The sequence below is a fragment of the Panthera pardus genome, unplaced genomic scaffold (assembly GCF_024362965.1).
Source record: "Panthera pardus isolate Hobbes unplaced genomic scaffold, ASM2436296v1 HiC_scaffold_5, whole genome shotgun sequence".
NCBI classification, from domain to species: Eukaryota; Metazoa; Chordata; class Mammalia; order Carnivora; family Felidae; genus Panthera; species Panthera pardus.
Window position 1 is genome coordinate 1799910 of NW_026526980.1, and position 16307 is coordinate 1816216.

Below are 16307 nucleotides of genomic sequence, written 5' to 3' on the forward strand. Positions count from 1 at the left end.
AATGCAGAGAAGCCATCACCGTCATCAACATTCTCCTCCCCCTCCTCCCCCTCGTCCTTCTACTCAGACTGGATTTGGTCCATGAGGTTACACTTGGCTCATGTAACCAACAGAATCCATATGGCAGGCATTGGTTTTCTCTGAATGTTCTTGTCTCCCAACCTCCATCCAAAACTTGTGTTTCTTTTCTTTTTCCTTCTCCTACATCGGTGTTTAAACTTTAGGTCGCTGCCCCTCACAAGGGCTGGTGGTGAGCAGAGTAATCCTCATGTTAGCTCTTGGATGTGGGAAGGAGATGTGGTATCTGACCTCATCTAGGCAGAGGAACCACTTTAATCTAGGAGAGGAAAGAATGAGACAGTGACTGAGAAAAGAGTTCCATCATGGAAGATGGAGAAAGAAGATGGGAGGTGGGTTTTTTGGTTTGTTTTGCATTTGTTTGTTTTTATCTTCTTTGGAGAGTGGGGTGAGACTGAACTATGAAAGGTTGGCTAAGAAAAAAAAAATCTCCTGATGGAAATCCCTGACACAGGGAAGATTGACACAGAACCAGCACTCAACGAAGTGCCAGGAAAATTGAGAAGCATGTGGAGAAGCAGAGGGCAACTGAAAAGGAGTTTATATTTGCTATTATATTAAAGTCTGACTTCCAGAGCTTTAGGTAAAATACATGCTCTCAATTAGGGGTCAGCAAACCATGGTTTGTAAGCCAATCCTAGCCCATTACCCATTTTTATGACCCTCAAACTCACAATGGTTTTTACACTTTTTCAAGATGGGGAAAAAAATCAAAAGAGGAGTATCTCCTGACAGGCGAAAATTATAGTAAATTCAAATTTCAGTGTTTGTTGGTTTCCATATTGTAAATGCTTTCAGGTGACAATAGCAGTTTTGAGTGGTTACAGCAGAGAGCATAAGGTCGTCAACACCTGAGCTATTTGTCTGTCCACTTACAGAAACAACTTTGCCATCCTGTCTGGGATGGCTGCTTTAGATTGTGATGTGGGGCCTTTGCTTGAATTCTGTGTTTCGAGGCCTACCTGTGTCTCCCAGTCACGGTCTCCCCTGCTCTCTACTTAATTCTTTCACTCTACATTTTCAAAGCTCCTGCAAAAAACCACGAACTCATATTGGGTAGCTGACTGTTTACCATGAGCTGTGCTCAGGAGCCAGTGAGGAGCAGAGATGCATAGGCAGTGTCTTTTAGCAGAGGAAATGGAAGTAAGAGAAAAGAATTATAGTCCAGTAATACTAGGTGCTTCCTATTTGGAAAAAATAGGACCTGTGTTAGGAAAAAGAGGTTTTATGGTTTTTTTTGTTTTGTTTTCAATGTGTATTTGTTTTTGAGAGAGAGAAAGCATGAGCTGGGGAGGGGCAGAGAGAGAAGGAGACAGAATCCTAAGCAGGTTCCACACTGTCAGTACAGAGCCTAATGTGGGGCTCGAATTCACAAACTGCGAGACCATGAACTGAGCCGAAACCAAGAGTTTGTACGTTCAACTGGCTGAGCCACCCTGGCACCCCAGGAAAAAGAGGTTTTGTTTAATGGTTGTCATTTGATTTTATGTTCTATTAGTTCATGAAGTTTTTGAGGTAGGTTTAGAGCAAGGATATTTTTAATTCATACAATTTCCAAAATATAACTATTATGATTATATGTGACAGTAATATGTGAATATAAAATCAGAATCAGAGAAAATGTGAACAGCAGTAGTTAGTACTGGAGGTGGTGAGGATAGGAAGACAAAAACACCTATCTGTAAGCAGGAAAGGCCAACACAGTGGACAGAGATGAATCTCTTATTTGGCTTTAAGCTTCCTGGCAGTCAATGTGAAAAGGGTCACAAAACAATTAGCCCTTATCTTCAAGGATGGGGGTGGGGGAAAAAACTGATTACTCAGGATCAGTAAAAACTTTTGTATTATGGAGTTTTTAAAAAGAAAACAAAATGCCCTCTGCAAAAGGTATAGCTAAGTATGTATATATCCCATATATTATGTTACTCATTTCTCCCTGAAATCATGAGATTCTTTAACAAAAACAATATATATGGTAATAAATACAATTATCCTTTGTATTTATGTAACTCCACAGTTTCCGAAACACTCTCAATTTTGCTCTTGGGAATAGTCTTGGTGAATTGTAAGTGGATATTGTTGCCTCTCTTCTAGTTTAGGAAACTAAGAATCTAAATTGTGTAAATTTCTGGCCTTCCAGACTAAGTTTCCTGCCTCCTCCTCCAATAGTCTTTACATTTTCTAACACTAAAGAGAAATAATCCAATCTGACCCAGCTCTGACCAAAGTAATGAATAGCTCCCCCATCCCGAGAAGCTGTCTCATGAAGATGCCTCTGTCCTCATTGGTAACTTCTCAGAAGCACAGTGTTGAAAGTCATAGTCAAAAGCTAAAGTTAGAAACAGTATCAGGCTGTTAAGTAAGAGGGGTCAACTTGCAGCTGTTACTGGAGCTTTCTGAATTGTAACAGTGTGGCTACTTTGATGCAGGAGAATCAATTACAGAGAAACCTTGTCAAGATGGCCAAAATTCAGCCTTAAATAATTGAATTCTCTGCCAAACGCTGTCCACTGTCGTTATCTAGAAATGTAATTATGCAGCTAAATCAAGCAACTAAAATTAGTGTAGTGTAAAAACACCTTGGCTATCTAAAAGTGGAGGAATTGACATTTGGATTTAGAAAAAGCCAATAGTTGAATATGGTTTGCGGTGTCTGAAGCTCTCTGAGTTTCTACAAAATCTATATCCTGTGTCCTGCTTGGAGTTAGAGGTGGAATGTGGCAAGCGGATGTTTGGTTTGAAGGTGATTTCCAGTGATCCCTGGGCCTTTGGCGTTAACTGAGTGGACTCACTTGGTCACTTGTGCGCCCTTGCTCTCAAAACCGGGAGCTCTCCACATGCCCATGTGTCTTCTTGCCATGAGTGACTCTATGAATTTATCTGTGCCTTCAATCTGAAGCTGAAGATGTATCCATACTGACCATCAGGAGAACACAACACACATGATAGGAACAGCTAATAGCCTTTAGTATGGTATCCATGATATGATGCCCGGAGCTTTGTCACACAACCCCATGGGGCAGGGTCTATTATTACTGCAGTTTTCTAGGTGAAGAAACCAAGGTTCAGAGATGCTAAGTCACTTGTTCTAACATCACACAGCTAGTGTGTGAGACACCCAAATCAATTGCATTTCAATTCATGTAATGCCAGAGGAATTTACTTATTACCGTGGAACCTATCCCAGACAATCCTTTGGGTATTTTCAAGCACCAGAAAGATTGCAAATATTGGCTTGAATTTATTTTTTGCCCATAGTTTGGTGGATATGCCTTTAAACTCTGGGAACAGGAAACCATCTCCTATGAACACACTGCATAGTCACAGATGACCATTGAAAGATCAAGGACAGAGAATCTGTGTTTTGTTTTGTTTTGTTTTGTTTTGTTTTGTTTTGTTTTGTTTTGTTTTGTTTTGAAAGCGTGTGAAGTTCTGTGGGAGAATGAAGTGCTCTTCTGCATATAGTGAGTCGCCTGGTTAGGAATTGTGTTCGGAGCCCGGCACTGACTCTTAACAAGGGTACACGTGTGGGAAACCGATTCGACTAGTCTAAGTCCACTTCTCTGTGTGTTCCCTGGAACTGGTAACAGTACTGACTTGAGAGAGTTGTGAGAATAACATTACGTAACCTGTGTAAACAACTTAGTTCATTCTCTGTGTGTAGCACACTCTGCAAGTATTAGCTGGTATTCTTTTTTTTTTTTAATTTTTTTTTAGCATTTATTTATTATTGAGAGACAGAGAGAGAGAGAGAGAGAGAGCATGAGCAGGGGAGGGGCAGAGAGAGAAACACAGAATCCAAATCCAAAGCAGGCTCCAGGCTCTGAGCTGGCAGCACAGAGCCGATGCGGGGCTCGAACTCACAACCGGTGAGATCATGACCTGAGCTGAAGTCGGATGCTCAACTGACTGAGCCACCCAGGCGCCCCGCTGGTATTCTTATCGTATGATTTGCACAGATTGCCCCTTTAAAATTAAAGCCAGTGAGGGTCGCCTGGGTGGGTCCGTCCGCTGAGCGTCCGACTTCGGCTCAGGTCATGATCTCGCGGTTTGTGAGTTCGAGCCCCACGTCGGGCTCTGTGCTGACAGGTCCAAGCCTGGAACCTGCTTCAGATTCTGTGTCTCCCTGTCTCTCTGCCCACCCCCCGCCCCACTCTGTCTCTGTCTCTCTCTTTCAAAAATAAACATTAAAAAAAAATTTTAATGAAAAAAATAAAATTAAATTAAAGCCAGTGACAGAGAGAGAAAGAGAGAGAAGCACAGATTAGATGATCTCCTTAGCTTCTTTGTGCCAAAGGGTGCCCACATTTACCTACTTGATTTTTAAGTAGCGACTGATAATCCTCTCAGTTTACAAGTCTCATTTTCCTCTCTAAAAATCCCATTCAGACTTTGTCCCTTGCCTTTTGCCCAACTTCATCGGGAAGAGCCCCATTCCTGTGGCCTACCTCTGTCTCTCAGTCATCTGGGCTCTCTCTCACTCTCTCTGAGAACTAAATTAATGAAGAGTATTTGGTTAGTCATGTTAGGCAAGCCGTTCCCAAAATAGCACCTTCCATTTTGGTAGATTCAACTCTGCAGCTGCTGTGTCTCTTCGGCGTCTGGGAAGAAAACTTTCACATTAAGAGTTGCTGATGCGGATTTTCTTTCTTTCCCCCTCTCGGCGTTGATGAGTGCCTGGCTCGTGACAGAAGCGATTTGGCTCTCGGCTTTGTAGTTCCGAAGAAGTTGGGTCTGTAGATTTTCCCCTAACTCTCCACTGATGTGTTGAGCTTCAGAGGGAATAATACCTTCACGTAAAGCATGTTGCCTTCTCAAGGAGTACTCCTGCATCCCTATGGCGTGCCTATGATTGTTCCTGCAGCCCCCTACTTTCCCGGACTGATCCAGGTAATTCAAGGCCACTGCCAGCCAGCAACTTAACTCCAGAGCGCTCAGAGTAATAATTGGAATTTTTATGGTTGAGAAAGCAAACACTTTTAATACAGGAAAAAGCCCTCATGTAGTCAGTGGGAAGACAGTAGGAAATCACAAAGATGGATCACCCTAATCTGGCTATTGACATCTCTCATGGCTGAATAAATGGTGTAGTTGAGCCATATTTGCTTGTATTGATCTGGGTGCTGTTTAACATTCATGCCTTTGCTTCAGGAGGTTGACCACAGGGCAAAGGATTTGCTCTCCTTCCCAGCTTTCTGAGGGACTCAGTCTCCCAGAGCAGATCATGAGGCAAAGTAACTTATCATGAGGTGACTTGGTTAAGAGCTTTAACCCAGGAAATAGAAGGAGCATGAAATATGCATTAATTTATATGTTTGCCTTCATGTGGATTGTCTATTTTTATAGAAGTGCCCTGCCCCCCACCTCACTTGGGTCGAGTGGTGGCATTGAGGCAAAAAGGAACACGCTGTTGATGGTTAATTTATGAAGTTCAGAGATTACTTTAGGACTCCCTTACCAGCTGTTTACATCTTAATGATGGCAAGAAAGTGGAGGATTGAAAAGTGTGTTGGTTTTACTTTTAAGCCTATTAATTTTGTGCAGGGAGACTCATCTACCAATAAGATACTTGGGACTTTCCACCCCCCCCCCCCCCCCTTAGCATAAGTTTGTCTTTTTAAACAAGCATTGGCTTCTGGGTGTATGTCCAAAGTTCTCTGTGGAAAGCGAACACCTACTAGTCACAGAGCCTGAACATCCTGGGAAACCCAGATGGTTGCTTTGCTGTTGTTTTCTTGTTTGTTTGAGAACAGCCATCGCTTTGTAGTTAATTCTGTCTCTTGTTTCTGCGGGAAAGGAAAACTAAATGTATTTTGTGTTTAGTGCACCCTTTCACCCTTATCCTTGTGCCCCCTCCACAACTATATTTGAAAATTCTGCAGTACCCTACCTTCTTAATTAAAATTTCTGGGGAGGGTTCTGGTCAAACTCAGTTTCCCCCCTTTTCCGAATGGTGCTTGTGAACCTTAAGAACTTGGGTGATTCGAGACATGCAGGGGCGATTCTCAATAATAACAACACATTCTATCATCCTAGACTTATGGCCATTGCTTAGCTTGGAAACCCCTATATTATACGTGAGACATATATACACTGCCTGGAGAATGGTCCTTAACAACATGGAAATCGTTCCATCTTTCCTGGTGTAAGCAGGCCAGTGGGGTGTGCATGGAGTCTGAAGGAGGACTCCATGGCAAACTGGAATGCCTTTTGCTTCCATTGGAAACTTGGGGTGAAGGTCGGCTGTTGGAGTTTTGTCAGACCCTCTGCCGCCCCGTCCGATAAATAATTACAAGCAAATCGTGCCCTTCACTCTATGCTGATTGATGCTGAAATTGCTTTTGAAAGTTCTCATAAGTTCCTGTTATAGATTAAGTGCCGGTGTAGGAAAAATAACGGCACGCACTGAAATGGGTGAATGTAATCAGGCTTAATGGACTTGAGAGCTTGTTGGGAATTGAATAACTATCGATTTGCTGGAATGTTGCTGTCATTACGAAATGCCACTCTGGACGTATTACCCCAATGATAGATGAGGAGACGCACGGGCCAGCTGAGAAATTGGGGAGGCCCTATTTATTCCTTTTTTGCAGAGTGTTGGAGAAAACATATCCAGTTATTTTTGGAAGGAACAAGTGATTTTACTTGCAAATCTTAGCCCGATCATACTTTGTTTTCCCAAGTGACACCTTTGCTAACTAGTTACCCATAAGTCAGGAGAGCAGTGCAGTGGGGAGGCTCTGGACCAGCTGCTGTGACATATTCATCTTCTTCCTCTCTCACTCCCCTGGAATGCACTAAAATGGTATAGCTGGAGAGAGACCAGCTTCATTTCTGGTTTGCTGAGAGACCCTGTGTTATTTACCCATTGGCATCACGAAACTCAGATCACTTGGTTGCAGAAACATTTTCAAGGGGAGGAGAAGCAACTCAAAGAGAGAAAAATTGTAACACACACACACACACACACACACACACACACACACACACACTCACCTTCTAGCTGGGCCTTCTGATGCCAGCTGTCCTGTATCCCAGCAGGCTGTATCAGCTTGCTTACCAGTTCCTTGACCTTGTGGTTTTTTTCCCAACTCCTCAAGAGCTGTAAGAGCTTCCCTGTAGGGAAGGAAGGTGCCGCCCACACCTTAATAATGTCATCAGCAGGACACTAAAAGTGATCCAAAATAGTGTGTGTACTCCATCATCGGTAGTAAGTTCCCTATGCCTGGAGTTACACGGACAGAGCTTTGGTAGCCACTTGGCAGGGTGGTGGGATCAGAGTTTGAGATTCCTCCCAAGGTCTTTCCAACCTCAAGAGCCAACAATTCTGTGGCAGAAGAGTTTCTGCCACTTTTTAAATTAATACTGGTAGCACTGCCCTGTTTTGGTCTACTCAGTTGAAGAAAAAAATAAATAATTGACCAGATATCATAACAGGCTTTAATAGAGCATCACGTTGTCTGGCAAAAACAGAGTAGAGCCGTTTTCTAGTAATTCTAAGGTTGTTGCTCACCAGGATCTTTTGTTCTAGGACTGAATTCCGTAGTTACCAGTGATCCCCATCCGCCATCCCTCAAGAAAGCCAGAATCATTATCATGCTGGTTCTCCTGAACCCATCTTCTGGTATCAAAACTTGTTGAATATATGGAAGGGTGGATAGTTTTTCCTTCTAGCCATGTAAAGAATTTCTGAAAGACCATAGGGGATTGAGCTGAACCAGTTTGGAGAGTTTCATGGGTAGTGAGAAGCAGAAGAGAAGAGAAAAAGAGTAATATTACCGGGGCACCTGGGTGGCTTGGTTGGTTGTGCTTCTGACTTCAGCTCAGGTCACGATCTCGCGGTTTGGGAGTTCGAGTCCCGCGTCAGGCTCTGTGCTGACAGCTCAGAGCCTGGAGCCTGCTTCAGATTCTGTGTCTCCCTCTCTCTCTGCTCCTCCCTTGCATGTGCTTTGTCTCTCTCTGTCTCTCAAAAATGAATAAATGTAAAAAAAAATTTTTTTTAAAGAGTAATATTACCAAGTGCATTGTAGAAACCTTAATCCTTTCCCTTTGTATGAATCTCAATCTTGGTATCTTGGGATAAAAAGAAACAATGTATGTTCCTCTCAAACTTCTTTATTTACTTCTAGATTTTCAACAATACACTGAATGATCAATGCACTCTCTGATCTGAAAACAAGGAAGGTCTGACAAATCAATTGTCAAAGTCAGCCTTGAATCCAGAACTTCCCAAGATGACTTACTTAAACCATAGACCATGGCCGCAGCATACCAAGCAACATAATAAAACAATGGCTTTACAAATGATTAGTATGTTTGGTTAGTGCTTAGATCTAATGAGCCCTTGGTTCAGGGTTATAAGTTCAGATTTGCACCCCTCACTGTAGATACTTAAACAAAGGGTATGCCCTTTGGCCATACGTGGCTAGATCGTTCTCCATACTGGGACAGATAATTCCCATCTCATCTAGATATTATAGATAGTGGGTCAAAAGACCATTTTTCTAGATGGAAGTCAGTGTAAACAGAACCCCATCTACATCACCATGCATTTGTTAATTAAGTTATTCATTAATGCTCACATATTTTAGACGAGGCATTGGTCAGGACACCCAGGACACAAAAGTGATAGTCATAGCCATTGACATGTAGGTTCACAGCCAGTGGAAGAGAACACTAGATAAACACAAAACTTATACTACAGTAAAAACATTAGAAAAGAATGACAGGTAACAATTATTGAGTAATTGCTATGAACCAGGTGCTGTGCTAAATACTTAGGTATATTATCTCACTTTTTCTTAGAAAACCCTAAGTTGAGTACTACTGGCCTACCATCCCCTATCTGTAATTTTAAATTCCAAAAAGCTCTGTAAATCAGGGTGTTTTCTGGGGAGAAGTTTGGTACCAAAACTGATTTGGGAAGCAAACTTGACCTAAAATGATGTGTGGCTATTTATAGACTTTCTTTATCCCTCTTAGTGTGAATATTCACATATTTTGCTACAGGGATATTTAAGTGTTTGATTTCAGAGTGTTGTCCCAGACCCTGCTGAGAGTGTTACATAATCGATGTTTCCACTGAAATACCTTTCTGAAAAAGACAATTCCTATCCGTCCCCCATAAAAAATTTGAAATTTCAAAATACACATGACCCCAATGATCTCAAATAAGGAATCAGAGTCTTGGATTATGGTGCCCTTTCTACCTATGAAGAACCTGAAACTGACCCTTGAGAAAGGGAGCTTGTCCAAGTTCACAGGAATGTCAGTTACAGATCTGAGATTTGGATCAGGTATGTTGGGCCAGAATCTTCCCTCTTCACCAGTCTACTGTTGAGGTGCATCCATGGGAATGCATATGAAAACAGGAGAGGGAGCAGGTGGATGTCTCTTAGAGTAGGAAAGAGTGTGGTTAAAAGGGAAGGGTGGTGTTTGAGTTGAGCTCTAAAGCACTGGCAGGCATTCAGTGCAAACTAAGGAGAGGTCTTCCTACCAGAGCAGAGAATTCAGGTGAATTCATGGTGTTTGGGTGACACAGCAAGAAGGAACTTCAGTATCTTCCCCGTCCCACTGCACTGTAGAGTTTGAGATTGTTTGCACATAGGACTCAAACATCAAAAAGCATAGGTGGAAAGAATCTTGGAAGAATCTCTGAAATAACTCTTACGGCCTGAATTTCTGAGTGCTCTACCCAGGAATGGGCTCCGAAATACCCTTCTGTGAATACCGCCGGGGAGTGTCCACTTTCCTGGGTTTGGGTCCTGAGCACTCAATGCCATCTTTTCTCTCAGAGACTCTAAGCTCTCTAGAGGCTGTGTGTTTTCTGACTTAACCTTCCTAGAGTAGACAGTGGCAGAAAAACGCTGATTAGTGCCTCTCTGATAGGGATAGCAGTGGTAGGAGCAAACCCTGCATCCTGGATTCCGAAGCAGAAATCAGCATCGTTGAATCTGGCAATGTAGTTGATGGCAGATCTGCGTACATATGTGGTGATGCCAGGAATTATCCAAGTGGAGAAGCTGTCCCGACAGAAAGACAGAGGAAGGTAGAGGAAGGTAGAGGTCATTTGGATACATGTCTGGTTGAACGAAAAAGAATTCCACTTGTTCTGGTCTGTGGCTGGTGGAGCCAATTTCATATCCTGATATTTCTGCCCTGCAATATTATCTACATGTTTGGAGTATCTGCTGATCTGGAAAGAAATCAGAAGGCACACCTGATGTAAATGTTAGTGGTGTCATTTACTTTGAGGCTGCTCTGTCTTAGTCACTAAGTGACTTTTCTGTACTGCCGAAGAGGCCATGTCAACGGCAGACTAAATTAAAGAGTCAGGGAGGTGGCAAGGAGAGTTTGGAGTCAAATAGGTCCGGGTTGATGTATTGGCTCTGGCATTTACTAAGCATGTGGCCCTGGGCCTGTCAGTTAACCTCTCCAAGGCTGTGTGCTCAGCTACAAAACAAAAGCAGGAATCCCTGACTTGCAGGGTGTTTGTGAGCTTTAAATGTGATCTATCTCCTCATTAGCGATTGTTTATCGAGCACCTACTGTATGTGAGGCTTTGAACTAAGAGAGGGTGATGAGCCAGAATAAAAGACACCCAAGACCCCTTTCCACACAAAGGTTCCACCCTAATACACAGGAAAGATGTGGGACATCCATATCCCTATATATCCATGTCTATAGCTGTATCTATATCTGTATCTCATCTATACCTATGTATCTCCATCTCTGTCTGTAGTTCTGTATCCAGTATGGTAGATGTTATTCGAGAAAGAGAAAGTGAGAGAAAGATGTATGATGAACGTTTATTTAGGACTCTTTTATTTGCAACTGACAAAAATCTAATGCATATTGCTTAGAGGGAAAAAAGAAAACATCCAGCTTCAGGCGCAGTTGAATTCAGTCTCCAACAACCCAAGTCATGTCTCTCCACAACTCTGCTGTGGTTGTCTTTTCTGGATCTTCATTCACAAACACACCACATCTAAGTGGTGGCACAAATGGTCCCCAAGCATCTCCGGGCTCGCATCCCAATCCATCTTTTTGCAAGTCTCTTTCCCAACTGTTCCTGCAAAAATTTCCAGATAGCCGTCTCCTTGGCTTACCTTGCAAACCATGCCCACCCTCAAAGCAGTCCTCTTGCCTCACTGCTCACATTGGATCTGGATGGTGTTGTCATCCTGACTGAGCTGTAGGGGCTGTGAATAGAGGGAAAAAATGAGTCTTGTTCTCACAGTAAGGTGTTGGACAGGCAAATGTCAGCTTCTCATGATCAGCAATCCTAACTGAAGGTATTACAGACATCCAGACATGTTTTCTTTTTTTGCTCCCCTGAACCCTACATACACCCTCTCCAGGGAAGGAAGTGTGGGACTCTGATCTTAATTAAACTCATTGAGGGGCCCCTAGGTGACTCAGTCGGTTAAGAGTCTGACTGTGGCTCAGGTCATGATCTCGTGCTTCATGGGTTCAAGCCCTGCCTCAGGCTCTGTGCTGACAGCTCAGAGCCTGGAGCCTGCTTAGGATGCTCTGTCTCCTTCTATCTCTCTGTCTCTCTCTCTCTCTATCACAAAAATGAATAAAACTTTAGAAGAAATTATTATCCTCATTGACCGATGCCAGTGATCATATTCACCAAACAGTTAAATATCATCTAGCGCATTTTGCTTCTCCATTAATGATCAAATGTATCAAAGTTAGATATGGCAATTTTACTTAGCATCTTCCCACCTAAATTAATTATAGTATTGTTTCCCACTAGGGTATGTTGGGAGCATTCTGACTATTTTTCAGGTGAGGACACCATGCATGATCTAGTGAAGTAAAGGCAGTCTGATAAGCATATTCAGTAACAACATTATGAAGCAAGATTGGGCTTCTCAAATCAACAACTTCATGTCTCTTTATATTAGCAATACGTACATACATAAATATATAAAGAAAGAAAAACCAAAGCCTTCCAGTTAAGTTTGAAATAATGTGGACTGTCCATCGTTCCAAAGCACTTTGGAGACGCTAGCGACTTGCCCCGTTCTGTTTTATAGAAATGCACTTTTTATTTTTAATTAAAAGATTAAAGGGACACTGTCAATCTCTTCTGATTAATATCAGTCCTATAAAAAGGATGTGTTTCTGCAGCAACCATCTGTCATTTTGATCATTTTAAAGGCATGCTATATCAGCAAGTCTGCTTTTTATAATATGTTGGCATGGGACACACAGAGCTGGAGAGAGTTGTGGATTTCACACTCCACTTTGCTGCTTTGGTGTTCAGCAATGTGAGCCTTTGATGGTGAAGCAGAACCCCCTCCCTGTCTTTTAAAGGTTGTTTTGGGTAAGTGTTTTCCCCGGCTGATTTATGACAGAGATGCTCACCCCTATTTATGTTTCTCTCACGTCTAAAGATAGGCCTATCACACATGCATCCCACCAGCGTGGAAGAAGCCAGCATATCCACTTGATTAACTGCTGAACCTTGGGAGGTGTCCAGAAACGTTGAACTCAGTACTCCGCACGTTTTTTCCTCTGGGGAACTGGGACCATTGTCTTCTGCAAAGCCTAGTTCCTAGTTTGAGCTCTCCAGGTTGTAAAAGTCAGAGACAGAGGCATTGTGACAGTCATTTATTTATTATAATAATTTTTCATGGGTCAGGGTTCCATGTTGGATTGTCTTCTAAGCTCTGGAGACATTGAGATGATTAAGACCCAGTCTCTCTCCTCAGAGGTGGAGTCCCTGGCCACATCACTGGCAAGAAAGTCAGAGGTTAAACACAGCTGCTTGATGGTGGAACTCTGTAGAGTCTCGACTGCACTCACCCCACACAGTATGAGGTCCCCACCACTGTCAGTGGCTTGGGCAGTTGCGATGGATTTTTCTACAGTTCCAGGAAGATGGCTTCCTTAAATTTTTTTTTAATGTTTGTTTACGTTTGAGACAGAGAGAGACAGAGCATGAACAGTGGAGGGGCAGAGAGAGAGGGAGACACAGAATCGGAAGCAGGCTCCAGGCTCAGAACTGTCAGCACAGATCCCTACGCGGGGCTCGAACTCATAGATTGTGAGATCACGACCTCAGCCGAAGTCAGACACTCAACCGACTGAGCCACCCAGGCGCCCCTCAGGAAGATGGCTTCCTGTAGATAGTTCCTCTATCCTTCCCAAATAACAGGGTTTCTGGTATGTTCCAGGAGACAAAGGGTGGAGGTTTTTTGTTTTTTTGAGGAAGACCTCTATCTCTGAAACAGTGGTTCAGTTTTGTCCTGTCCTACCTTGTATCTGGCTCAGAGTAATGCAGTGAGTTCAGCATACCATGCTGGGAGAGAGGATGACCTCCCTTAGCTGTTATTTTTCCTTCCACTCTGTAATCTGCACTGGCTCCTCAAGGTAGAGAGGATTTGGAGGAGGCAGTCACCTTGTGCATTCCAAGGTGTTTTCACAAAGTGCTCTCTGAAGAGCCATTTCTTCTCATTTCATGAGGTAGCACAGTTAAGGATTTAGATCAGAGAATTTAGAACATAGGATCTAGACCAGGGGAGCTTGAATCTGGCCACGACCTTCTCCTGGTGACTTTGGGCAAAGTGTTTGACCTCTCTGAGCCTCCCCTTGCTCCTCTAAAAAATGGGAGTAATATGCAATATTCTCTACCTCCCAAAGTCAATGTCAGGCATAAAAGAGTGCAAAAATGACCACACCCAAGGCATTTGCAGTGCAACCACTATGCTATTCAGGAAGCTTAGCATAATGCCAAGGTCTGGGTGCCCCACTCAGACCAATCTGAGTAGGCATCTTGGCCCCTGTGTGATGTGGGGCTCCATGTCTCTGAGTTTCCATTGTCTCAACTTGACAATGGGGAAAGGAACCCAGAGGATCTGATGAGATGATGCTTGTGAAGCATGGAAAACAACCCCTGCTCATTGTAGGTGTTCCATAATGGATGGCCAGAGTTGCTGCTGTCTTGGTTTTGTTTTGTTTTGTTTTGTTTTGTTTTGTTTTGTTTTGTTTTGTTTTCTTTCACAATATCCTGGGTTGCTGCACTTTCTTTTCCATACAGAGATGCTCTGGATTTGGGCGTTAAGTGGACACAATTGTAACTCTCTGTTCCCTCTCTCAGTGGAGATTCTCAATAACCAGGGACATGCTTTTTGGTGCAGCTGGACAGAGTGGGGTACCATTGGGGAATGCTACGAAAGAGAGAAAGAGATACCACCATGGGGTTTGACATGCATAGCCCATGGCCTTGGGTGGGATGAAACCCACACCCCTTCCCATTCCCTAAGTCAGTGGCCTGGGGAGCTGGGGCTACTGGTCACACACCAAGAAGGATGTAAAGGCCTCACTCATATGGAATCCTTGCCCAAATCTTTGTCCACTGGCTCTAGTAGGACTTCTGGGGCTGGAACCATAACTGGCTGGGAGGAGTGGACTTTGAGTGGGAAAGAGAAGCCCAACCCCTTCCCTCCATGTGGCCATAGCCTTCTGGGGACAAATTCTTTGGGACCACCCACACCCCTGTTCCATGCAGCTCCTAGCACACTGTGGGCGCTTAATAAATGTTAAATAATAAGAATAGCTTCCATCTGTCAGCACCCGGCGGCAGGGAGGAGTGTGAGTGCAAGACTGCCGACTGGCACTGGGCAGCCTGTGGAGAGCCTTTGGGGAGGGAAACGCGGCTTAGAGAGGCACTTCCAGAACCTCCTTCATCAGTGTGCTCTCCAGCCCTGCCACTGATCGGCACGTGGGCAAGCTTGCTGACCTGTGCTGTCTGCCCTGGACCTCGGATTGTCTGCGTCAGAATGGCAGGGCCCAGTGAACTACGTGCTTCCCCAGCAATCCCGGGTTTCCCGTGAACAGCTGGATTGGGGAACTGGTGTTACCCAACAATGCAGGGGCTTTGTTGAGGTTTAAAAGGGGCGAAGGATCTGCCCTCTGAACAGACGGTGTCATAAATTCATACTTCCGTCATTTTCTTGGAAGAAAATGCCTACTGGGCTTTTCGCATTTAGTTATAATAAAAACAACAGCAGCTGCTCGTTTCCAGGCATTTACGATGTACCAGGCTGTGTGTAAGGCATTTCACCTACAGTATCTAAGTGAAGGGTTGTATTTGGGAGAGGAAAAAGCAGGCTAACAGGACAACGTAGGGGTGTAGGCTCTGGAACGGACTACCTGGCTCATCTCCTGCCTCCACCTGTGTGACCTTGAGCATCACTTCCTACCTGTGTGACCTTGGGTGTGGTAACACCTCCTCTGGGCAGCATTAACCTTGCTGGGTGATAGTTAAAGGAACCAAAGCATATAAAGTTCATAGCACAGTGCCTGGCACATGGAAAGTAGTCAGGAAGCGTATTAGCAAGTTTATTTTCAAGCACAACTAAAATGCTACCACAAACAACACCAGAACTAACTATACAGTAGAGGCAATATGGAGCGTTTGCAGATATATATGTATACATATATATATTGCATCTTGGCTAAGAGGGTGAGCTCTCGAAACAGACTGCTGGGTTAGAATCTCAGCTTTGCCTCCTTGGTAAAGTTCCTAAATTGCCCTCATCTGTAAAATGGACATATTAGAAGCACCTAAATCCATGCTTTCGTATCCGCCTCCATTGGATGGGGACCATATCAGAGTTGCTTTTGAGGATCAGATGAGTTAATATTTGTAAGGCACTTATAATGGTACGTGGTATATAGTAAGGCTCAATAAGAATAGGAATAAGTAATAATAACATAATAAGGATTAGATAATAAGGTGATGTATATTATGTACATATAATAACATGTATTTCATATAATATACATATGTGTATTATATATAACATAATTATAATATACTATTACATATAATTATATAATTGTATGTAATTGTCTATTTTATAATTATATACTATTACATATAATTATATAATGATACATAAAGTAAAACATAATATATATATTATGTATCTTACAATAATCCTATAATATTATGATTATGTTGTGTAATATGTGATTGTACAATATATGATTATATGATTGCATATGATATAGTCAAATAGTAATATTTTTATAATTACTATATTATAATTACATGTTAAAAATTATATTACTATTATTTCCACTGTTGCTACTCCTACTGGTCTCTCCTTTGGGTCTTTTCCATAGGATATTTCTACTGCCCCAAATGACCCTGGAAAGACTTCCTTTCAGGGAAACTGAGGCCCAGTGCTGGCTTCAGCAGCACATAT

The 16307-nt window shown here is 42.9% G+C and overlaps 1 protein-coding gene across 38 annotated transcripts in view; it reads left to right on the plus strand.

Annotated features, from left to right (window-relative positions):
* Positions 1–16307, plus strand: part of RBFOX1 (RNA binding fox-1 homolog 1) — a 2061409-nt gene that overhangs the window by 1708093 nt on the left and 337009 nt on the right. Inside the window, exon 1 of one of the 38 annotated variants that reach the window (XM_053894482.1) lies at positions 4662–4968. The exons of 32 other annotated variants lie outside the window; for them this stretch is intronic. In XM_053894482.1, the coding sequence (XP_053750457.1) occupies positions 4882–4968 (87 nt within the window). In that variant the 5' untranslated portion in view covers positions 4662–4881. Of the gene's footprint in view, positions 1–4661; positions 4969–16307 lie in introns of those variants that run through there. 5 more of the 38 variants (XM_019468837.2, XM_053894487.1, XM_053894475.1 and 2 more) reach the window with 5 other exon arrangements.